A 10,629-nucleotide genomic window follows, 5' to 3' on the forward strand; every position below is an offset into this window, starting at 1 on the left:
TCCCACTTGCTACAGGGGCAGTGGGGCGTCTCCTTCAAGTCCTGGGGTTGACCAGCTCTCCCCAGGTTGACCTTGCCGCTATCTCTGCCTGCCCTTCTGCTCATTCATTCTGGCTCATCTCTTGCCCCTTTTATCTTCTGCAGGGAGACACTGAGCTCCAGAATGACAGAACTGGGAGGTCACAGGCAATAATCTAATGTCAGTTCCCTTTATCTGAGGTCTCCGGGGGTTGCTGCCCTACTGTTAGTTGTGGAGCTAGAACCAGAATGTCCCTGCGATGGGTGTGGTGTTCTTTTCACTGCCTCCCACCTCCTCCCCTGTGCCCAGCCTGCAGCCCCTCATGTCTGTCTCTCCATGTGTCCTGCAGGCCAGCTCCGGGGTTAAGCAGTGGAACAAACGCTGGTTCGTCTTGTTGGATCGCTGCCTCTTTTACTATAAAGGTGAGCTTGCCCCCTGGACTGGCAGGGACAGTGAGAAGCCAGGACCTACCATCCTTTCTCATTCTACCATGTCACCGCGCTCTGCTTTGATGACCGTTGGCAGGGCTGGTCTCCCCACTGTGATCCCTGGCACCACTGGTGTGTGACAGTGAATAGGGCAGAGCTCACTCCTTCACTTATACACTCACTCATTTCATTCAATGATCCCTGCTGGGTTTCAGACAGAAACCCAGGTCCGGGTTTCTGGGTGGTAATATAGTGGATGAACAAGGTCGTCATATGGACAGTGGAGTCCTGAAGGGGTCGGGGAGAGAGGAAGCAGCCTGAGCGGTCACTAGTTGCTACGAGCAGGTCACAATTGGAGTTGTGTGTGGATCTTCCTCCTATCCCACTGGAATGTGTGGTCCGATCCATGAATGCAGGAATTTTTTTTTTCTTTTGAGATAGAGTCTCATTATGTCACCCTTGGTAGAGTGCTGTGGAATCACAGCTCACAACAACCTCCAACTCTTGGGCTTAAGAGATTGTTTTGCCTCAGCCTCCCAAGTAGCTAGGACCACAGATGCTCACCACAATGCCCAGCTGTTGTTGTTGTTGTTGTTGTTGTTGTTGCTGTAGTTGTCATTGTTTAGCAGGCCTGGGCTGGGCTTGAACCCACCAGCCTTGGTGTATGTGGCCAGTGCCCTACTCACTGAGCTACGGGCGCCGAGTCAAAGGCAGGAGTTTTTGTCAGTATTGGTCCTTGCTGTATTCACAGCACCTAAAACAGGATGTGGCACATAGTAGGTGCTCAATCCTGAATAAATGAATATCTTCCAGTTTCTGACTTCTCTGACCACCTGACATACACTCCCTACTCGCTCAAAAATACAAAAGAAAATAAAAGAGGGCAAAGATCTGAGAACTTTGGTACAGCAGCCTCTAGGAAGTTATTTTTAAAATCTGTACAGCAACATCATGTTGAGGCAGGCTCAGAGGGCACCAGCAAGACTGGTGGCAGTAATGATGACAGCGTCATGCTGATGCAGTGGGAGGAACAGGCATGAGGGATGAGAAGAGAGAAGGTAAAATTATTTTCAGGCAGGAGGGGCTGTTCCTTTACTTTTTATGCCCCAGAATGGCAGACACCTGATTTCCTCAGGCCTCTTGGGAACAATTCAGTGAATCATTAACTCTGGCAAACAAAGGTTATTCCCAGTGACCTCCCTCCCCCTGCAGCCTTTTGTCCTGGGTGCCTGAATTGTAGCCACCTCAACCTCAAGGAGAGAAATCAGCAAAGGGCTGAGTAGAGGGTCCAGTTATAGAGGAAAGCCAAGTTGGGGGAAGAATGTGCCCGGGTCTGGGACTCAGATGCTGAGGCCCCAGGATAGAGGATTACACTGGAACCATAGTGGGAATGAGACTGGGAGGAAAGCCAAGGGCTTTGCGGAGGAGGGACTTGGGGACTGGCAGTGAGGACAGGACCTCAAAGAACTGAGAATCCAAAATGGGAATATCACTGTCTACTAGGAGAGGTGGTCTCAGGACACCCCCTACATGGAGGCAGGACTCTGCCAGGGCCTCCATCTCCTCTGGAGGGTAAGGACCTGAGCTTTCCTGAAGACAGCTGTGGGGTCCAGCTGCAAGTCTCCCCTGCTCCTTTGGCTCATCTCTTCCTCTGGACACCATGCTGAGGCCTGGACAGAGAAACTGAATGCAGGCTAAGTACCCTGTGGTCGTGATGAGTAAGAGGAGAAGCAGGGGTCAAGGAGTTTAGAACCCCTGCTGAGATTTCTTCTGAATCTTAGCTGAAAGTTTTTCAGAGTCCCCAGCCTGGGGAATAAATGACAGTCCCAGAGAAGTGGGGAGAGTCTTGCCCTGGTCTCATAGTTGTCCCTCACTGTTCCACAGAGCACCCTGCCCTTCTGGTCTCCTGCTGATAGCTGGGGGCATAAGAAGCCAATCCAGCAGGCTCCTTTGGAGATCAGGATGAATTATGTAACAGCCACACTCTTAGCTTGATCCCAGGGATGGAAGGGCCAGTGGGCTGCATGCAGAGGTGCGTTTCCCTGTGGAGACATGGGTCCTAGAAAGGATCTGGCCCAGGAGAGGGGAAAGCAGGCTGCTGGTGAGAACCTTTGAAAGAGCTACCCAGAGGAGCCAGAGAGTGGAAGGTAGGATGGCCTATTCTGCCATGCTCGGTCCTATCTTGTGTCATTGCCAGGATGATCTTATTTAGTGAGGTAAGATAGGACAGTGGTCAAGAATGCTATCTTTAGGCTGGTATAGTGGCTTACACACATAATCTGAGCACTCTGGAAGGCTGAGGCAGGTGGATCTCCTGAGCTCTGGAGGTTAAGACCAGCCTGAGCAAGAGCGAGACTCCATCTCTAAAAAATAGCCAGGCATTGTGGTGGGTACCTGTAGTCCCAGCTACTTGGGAGGCTGAGGCAAGACTTTGAGGTGACTGTGAGCTATGATGACAGGGCACTTGACCAAGGGTGACAAATGGGACTCTGCCTCACCAAAAAAAAGAGAGAGAGAGAATCCTATCTTTGGGCCAGGGGCAGTGGCTCACGCCTAGCACTCTGGGAGGCCAAGGTGGATGGATCACCTGAGCTCAGGAGTTTGAGACCAGCCTGAGCAGGAGCGAGACTCCCATCTCTTCTAAAAAATAGAAAAATGAGTCAGGCATTGTGGTGGGCACCTTAGTCCCAGCTAGCTACTTAGGAGGCTGAGGAAAGAGAATCACTTGAGCTCAAGAGTTTGAAATTGTTGTGAGCTATGATACCATGACACTCTACCCAGGGCAACTGAGTGAGACTCTGTCTCAAAACAAACAAACCGAAAAGCCCAAACTATCTTTGGGGTGGTAGCCTTTGGGTTTCAAGACCAGTTTTACCACTTACTGCTCAAGTAACCTTGGATAAATCACTTAGCCTCACTGTGTCTCAACTTCCTTACCTATGAAATGGGGGTAGTAATAGCACCTCTTCATGGGCTTGTTGGGAGGATTAAATCTATTAAGGCATTTCACTTAGAACGGTGCCTGATGTATGGTACAGCAGTCCCCAAACTTTTTGGCACCAGGGGCTGGATTCATGGAAGACAATTATTCCACCGACCTGGGGTTAGGGGGATGGTTTCGGGATGATTCAACTGCATTGTATTTATTGTGCATTTTATTTCCATTATTATTACGCTGTAATATATAATGAGATAATTATACAATTACTATAATACAGAATCAGTGGATGCCCTGAGCTTGTTTTCCTGTAACTAGAGAGTCCCAGCCTTAGCATCAGTGCGTCAGTTCCACGTCAGATCATCAGGCATTAGATTTTCATAAGGAACGTACAACCTAGATCCCTCTCATGCGCAGTTTACAGTGGGGTTCTTCTCCTGTGGGAAGTGGAGCTCAGGGCGTGATGCGAGTGATGGGGAGCAGCTCTAAATAGAGATGAAGCTTCACTTGCTCACTTGTCTGCCTGCCACTCACCTGCTGCTGTGTGGTACAAGGCCTAACAGGTCATAGACAGACAAGTATTGGTCTGCAGCCCAGGGACTGAGGTCTGCTGGTAGAGTGAACAGTTCTAAAACATTCGCTGTTATTCACTTGTTAAATTCACTAGAATTTAACTCCCTGAGGGCAGGCACTGTTTTCTTTCCTATTTACCTCTATAGTCCCAGAGCCTGGAACAGCTGACATAGGGCCACCATGCTCCCCAGCTCTAAGGAATGATGTCAAGGGTGGCCCTGAGTGCCTGACAAATAGCAGATGGGCAAAAAATATTTATTGATATTCGTCATACCAGGACCAATACACTCTTCCCACCCGCCTCACCCCACTCCCCACGTGGCCTCACACACTCTGTGTGCCTCTCTCTGGACAGATGAGAAGGAGGAAAGCATCCTGGGCAGCATCCCGCTCCTGAGCTTCCGGGTAGCAGCGGTGCAGCCCTCGGACAACATTAGCCGCAAGCACACGTTTAAGGTCAGTGGGCCCTCCTCTCCCAGGCCACGTGGGGGAAGCAGGCCTGGCCTTGTAGAGTGTATGGGATGGAGAAAGATCAAGACCTATCTCCCCAGGGAATTCCAAGCAGCGGTGGTGGTGGCAGAGGTGGTGGTGATGGCAATGGTGAGGGTAGAAGGAAGGGCGGGGCGGGGAAGGAATGGGCAGTGGTCCCCAGGCTCAGGATAGTCTATCGTAAGGCTGAGGTGAGGCTGTGCTGGGACCTCCTCCTCATCTCTTGGGGGTCCAGTGGGTAATTCTCCCCAGGGTGGACCAGCAGAGGTAGGCTTCAGTGGGACCATAGTTTTTCTTGGGAGGAGATAGTTATGGCCTAACCTCTTAGACCTTTTGCCCAGCAGCTTCCCCCGAGAAGCCCCTCTTAGCAGAGGCAGGAGCTATGGCTGATCAGGTTCTGAGATCTTTTCTGGGAAGGCTTCCTTCTTCCACACCTGGTCCCAGAGAATTGGACCCCTCCCTCCCAGTCAGATTTACTCAAATTTCAACCTTTAGAGAAAATTAGGAGTTGAATTTCATTCTAGTGAAGGGCTGCAAAGCTTATGTAGACAACACTTTGAGAGAACCCATGTGCAGGAAAATGGGACTCACCTGCCTGCTCAATGTCACTCCCTCTGAACCCCTGGGGGATCCACCCAGCAAAGACGCGCCTGCAGCTGGCTCATCCTAGGCCAGTGTTTTTCCACATTTAAAAATTCATGACCCATTAAAAACTATCAAAATACCATATCCCTTTTGTATTCTATGAAGCAAAAATCATAGGTTCCTTTGCATTTTCCAAATACAAAATTATAACATCAAGTATGCATTTTCTTAGCACAAAGCCCTCCGTCTCCCAGCTGAGAATTAACCGCCCAAGACCTTTCAAACCCAAGGCTGTGGTGTTAGATGATAGGATCTGCAGGTCACCCCAGGTCAGTGTCTGAGTTTCTAGGACCTCAGTGACTCTGACCCCTTCTGTCCTTCAAACTCTGGACACCTGGCCACAGAAAAGAGGGGGGCAGCATGCACAGGTCCTGCTGCGGGGAACAGGGAGGAACTTATTTGGCACATAATTAGTTTCTAGCCTCCCAGGGTCTTGTATGCCAGAGGTGTGAACAGGATGAACAATTAATAAAACTCTGACTCCAGGGAGCCAGTTCTAGCTGGGGAAATAGGAACAGGCTGTTTAACTAACAACAAACCGTCCTGTAATACACAGACGTACACACACACCTACACACAATCAAACAGCCTGTCTCACCCCTCCCCCCCGCCCCACCAGACCTGTGCAGAGACACGTATACACTCCAGCTCAGAGTTCTGCCAACAGCAGGCATGAGATAAACATTCTGAGTGACTGACATAGCCCCTGCCACAAACCCCAGATACCACCAGCCTGCCCAGTGCCCTTCCCCCAGAAGTGCACTGCCTCTTTAAAACTCGGCTTTGAGCACTGTGCTCAGTGGCCCACAAAAGGTTCTGATTGTGGCTATTCAGTGGCCATTCCCCAGGGAAGGGAGTGGAGCTGAGACAGACAGGAGGCTTGTCCTGCTGTGGCCACCAAGCGGGACTCTTGGATGGCTAATAGTGAGGAGCCAGGACTGTTTTCCTGCCCAGGCTACCACTGAATGCCTTAACCTCTTCCTAACCCTGCCCTGCAGAGGCTCGCTCGATGGGCTTCGCCCCTCGGGATAGCTCCCCCAGTCCTCTGGCCCCCTCACATCATTCCAGGCCACTGCCCCTCCCCTCTTCCATCAATAGCCCTATCTGTTCCCAGGCCCTCTGCCTTCCCCTGTCACAGCACTTGTTCCCGGGCCTTTGCTCTCTCCTTGTTCCCGTGGCATGTTTTGTCCTCCACCGTGACTGTGAGCTCTTCAAGCGCAACAGCGTGTCTTTGCCTTCCTTGTGACTGGTGCCCCCAGCGAGTTCTGCACACACAGGCCACTTGCTGAGTGCTCACTGAATTGATGAATTCATATGCTGCCCTCTCCCACCCGCCCCAGGACACACCCACCAGCCCTGCCTGTGTCTCTCTTCTCTACAATAACCCTGTGTTCTCCACCCAGAGTGTTTGCTCAGGCCCCTGGTCTCCCTACCCCTGTGCAGTTTCACATCCCAGCTGCCTCCTGACAGCTTCCCTGGCTGTCTTGCAGCACCTCCCCTACCCTCTCCCATACCCTGAGCTCTGCCGGCACGCTGGCTGCTCTGCCGGTGGGTGAGGACCTGTAAGCAAGAGCCAGAAGAAGCAGGCCCACCCCTGCCTCTCTGGGTGATAGCTCCTGTTGGAAAGAAATTGAGGGCTATGGATGCGTGCGGGTGAGGAGGTATCAGTTGCAATTAAGGGGGTTTCATGGTGAGGTTGGGCCAGGAAAACAATCAGAGGGTGTGGGTTCACTGCTGCTTAGGAGACCCCTGAGGCTTGCAGAGAAGCCGTCTTCTCCCAACCTCCAGAGACCCACCCAAGGGGTCAGAGGCTAGAGTGAGGCTCACATCTGAGATGCTTGATCACTGCTAGATCTCTCCTTGAGTGAGGTAAACCAGGCTACCTGATTTTTACCAGAGATTGAAGGTCTGAGGAGTATGCTGAGGTTCCAGAAAATCTAGTCCCGTGTCCTTTTCCTTGAGTTTCGCCAGGCAGACCCTCCCCCATTAAATAGATGTGACAATTAAGGCCAGAGCAAGAAAGCAACCTGTCTGCTGTCACAGAGCTGGTCAGGAGCAGAGCCTGGGTCAGCACTGGGATTTCCTGGCTTACTCTACACCACCAGCCCAGATTTCCATTGTACAAGCTCTCCACTCCTCACACCTTGGTAGGCTGAACTGGGGTGACACTGAGTAGAAGGGGACAGTCAGAATATCCCTCCTTCCCTGTGCTCCTCAATGTTTCCTGCCCCGTCATCTTCTGTCTCTCCCTCTGGTGTTTGGTTGACCTGTTCTCTGCTTCTCCTCCTTCTGACCACGTGAGGACCCTTCCTCTGGACAGGAGCTCTCTTCTGGGTTCCACCCGCTGTGCCTGCTCCAGCCGCCAACTAGGTAGTGTGCCCTGTCTATGTGCCAGTGCATGCCCTTGGTGCCATGGATGGGGCGTGGCTGTTTCTCACACAGAAGGTTCATTGCTAGCTTCTCAGTGATGAAGCTGGGGCTGAGATTGGCATGTTCCTGGGGGGGTCATCTCCCCAAGGTTAATAGCCTTTCAAATCAGACATGGAATTTGATGGGAAGGTGGGTGAGGTAATTGTCCCTTTTGCTTATATTCATCCCAGGTGGGAGGCTTGTCTGGCTATGTTGGGTGACCTAATGGCATCCAGAGAGCTAGCCAAGGGAGATATCTGGATACCAGCTGGAGCGCTTGGGAAGCTGTGGGCTACTGCCCTCACTTTGCTCCTGAGCTCTTGTGGGAAAAGCAGCTGCAAGTACAAGGAATGGCCCAACTGACTGCCCACCCTGTGGGTATTGGTGTCCTCTCCCAACAGGTGACTGTGTGCTGGGTGGATGAGGCCGGGGCCAGTTCCACGCACTGCCTCTCCCCACAGGCAGAGCATGCTGGCGTCCGTACCTACTTCTTCAGTGCCGAGAGTCCAGAGGAGCAGGAGGCCTGGATTCAGGCCATGGGGGAGGCCGCCCGTGTACAGATCCCTCCAGCCCAGAAGTCAGCACCCCAAGCTGTGCATCATGGGTGAGTGGTAGGATCCTGGCCTTTAGAGTGTGGGGAGGAGAAAGAGATGGACTGAAGAAGTGTCCACTCCATACCTTTGCTGAGCCAGCATACTGGCTCAAACCCTTGTAGAGTGCGTCTCCTTGTATCTGAGCAGGAGGCTAAGTGAAGTCAGAGCTAAAGTCTCTCTTTCCCTACCAGACCCTCCTCTTCACTCTACAGGAGCCAGGAGAGAAGGCAGCTTCCATTGGGGGTCAAAGATCAGGGCTATTTGCTCATTTTTCTTGGCTGTGTATACTAAGCATACCAATCTTTGGAAGAAAAGTAGACTCAGGTTTGAATCACAACTTGGCTACTTGGCCATAGTGTGACCTCAGTGTAAGGAAGGGACTTAGGCTCTCTGAACCTCAGATTTCTCTGCTCCAAGCCAGCACCTATAATGCCACCTCCTAGAACTGTCATGAGGACTACATATAGTGCACATGAAATGCTTGCCATGTAGTCAGTGCTCAACATATGGCCACTTCCATTGCCCATCATCACCCACAGGCTCAGCGTCTGTCTCTCCTGTAACCGGGTATTGATTCTGGATTTAGGTGTTAACAGGGATCCAGAAGAAGGAGGGTTTATAGTGTAGACTCCAAGTCTATTCACATGTCTTAGAAATGTTTACCAAGTGATGTTTCAACAAGGATACTTGAATATGTTGAATTTGGGAAGCTGTAGGGAGAAAACTGTCATAAGTTTCATTTCAACCAAGGAGTGTACTTCCAGAAGTTCATTCATCCATTTCACAGATACTTACTGTAAATTTAAATGTGTAAGGTACTGGACTGGGTGCTAGGAATACAAGGGTGGAAAGCCTGCCATGTGCCTTCCCTTGTGGAGCCTATACTCTAATGGAAAATCAGTCCTGGAGGAAACATGATTTGGAGATGGGAATTGGTGTGTTTTATAAGCCTAAGAATTTGGAGGCAGCAACTTCTGCCCCTGGTCCCTGCCATGTTTTATCTCATAGCAGTCCTGGGAGAGGCATTATACCCATTCTGCCAATGAGGAGCTAAAGAATCATGGAAGTTAAGTAACAACTAACTTCTACAGGACAGAGCTGACCTGTACCAAGCTTTTGTCCCTGGGGCATTGAGGGTGGTTACCATTGTGAAACCTCAGTAGAATACAAACTCGGGCTGGGGGATTAGGGAGCTGGATCAGGGACAGACTATGGAGGAAACCAAGACCAGCTGAGGTTAGTCTTGGCTGTAGCTTGAAGGTGGAGCTCAAAGCTCAAAGCAGGCTGGCAGACTGGAATGGAGAATGACCTGCAGAGAAGACCCAGGGGGCAGAAGGGCATGGCAGGCCTAGGTGGCGGGGGTAGGGTAGGTTATATTGTATAATTACCCAGGCTGGAACAAGAAGATACAGCAGTGGGACTTACAAAGCAGAATTGGAATTCAGAAAATCCTGGTTCTATCATTCCTTCCTCCCTATCCTTCCCCTGCTACCCTTCCCACCTCGATACTGGAGTGACTTACAACATCTCCCTTGGTACCCTACAGCCATGAGAAGCCAGACTCAGAGAATATCCCACCCAGCAAACACCACCACCAGACACCCCACAACAGCCTCCCCAAGCCTGAGCCAGAGGCCAAGACTCGAGGGGAGGGTGATGGCCGAGGCTGTGAGAAGGCAGAGAGGCGGCCCGAGAGGCCTGAAGTCAAGAAAGAGCCACTGGTGAAAGCCAACGGCATCCTAGCTGGACCAGAACCAGCCTCAGAGCCAGGCAGCCCTTACCCTGAGGGCCCAAGGGTCCCAGGGGGTGGGGAGCAGCCTGCCCAGCCCAATGGCTGGCAGTACAGCTCCCCAAGCCGGCCGGGGAGCACGGCTTTCCCACCTCAGGACGGAGAGAGTGGGGGACATCGGCAGAGCTTCCCGCCACGTGCCAACCCTGACAAAATTGCCCAGCGCAAGAGCTCCATGAACCAGCTTCAACAGTGGGTGAACCTGCGCCGGGGGGTGCCCCCACCTGAAGATCTAAGGAGGTGAGGCCTGGTGGGGCCACGGGTGGGACTGCGGTTTTGGGAATGGTCTGGTAACCTGAGAGGCATCCCCTACTAGAAAACTTCTGGAGTTGAGAAACCAAGCCATGATTCCCAGCCTGCCCAAATCCTCTCCTGCCCCATGTTGCTGTATTCAGAGTTTAGCTGCTGCCCCATTGTTGCCTTCTCTGTCTACTTCCTGCAGAAGAGGGGACAGTGTGCCCCAGGGCCCTCCGCAGGGTGTTGGGTAGCCCAGGAAACAGCAGCTTGGGGCAGGGGCCTTGACGTTTTTATAGTCAGATAAAAACTGACTATGCTACTGATGCTCCCCCCCCCCAAATTCTTTGCTCCAACGTTTCTACCGACATGAGACTCAGTAACCACCAAGCCAATTTACTCCATTTTTTAACAGCTTTAATTGTTTGAAAGCTGTCTTTATATGAAGTTAAAGAAACAAAAGAAAACAAAGCAGTTCATTGACCTTTTCTTTTCTTTTTTTTTTTTTTTTTT

The 10,629-nt window shown here is 51.5% G+C and overlaps 1 protein-coding gene across 1 annotated transcript in view; it reads left to right on the top strand.

The window, feature by feature from the left end:
• Positions 1-10,629, top strand: part of PLEKHA6 (pleckstrin homology domain containing A6) — a 62,520-nt gene that overhangs the window by 19,588 nt on the left and 32,303 nt on the right. The window contains exons 5-8 of the mRNA XM_012806661.2: positions 368-440; positions 4,313-4,413; positions 7,962-8,104; positions 9,640-10,122. Of these exons, the coding sequence (XP_012662115.1) occupies positions 368-440; positions 4,313-4,413; positions 7,962-8,104; positions 9,640-10,122 (800 nt within the window). The remainder of the gene's footprint in view (positions 1-367; positions 441-4,312; positions 4,414-7,961; positions 8,105-9,639; positions 10,123-10,629) is intronic.

This window comes from Otolemur garnettii, unplaced genomic scaffold (assembly GCF_000181295.1).
Source record: "Otolemur garnettii isolate 467f Iridium unplaced genomic scaffold, OtoGar3 scaffold00055, whole genome shotgun sequence".
Lineage (NCBI taxonomy): Eukaryota > Metazoa > Chordata > Mammalia > Primates > Galagidae > Otolemur > Otolemur garnettii.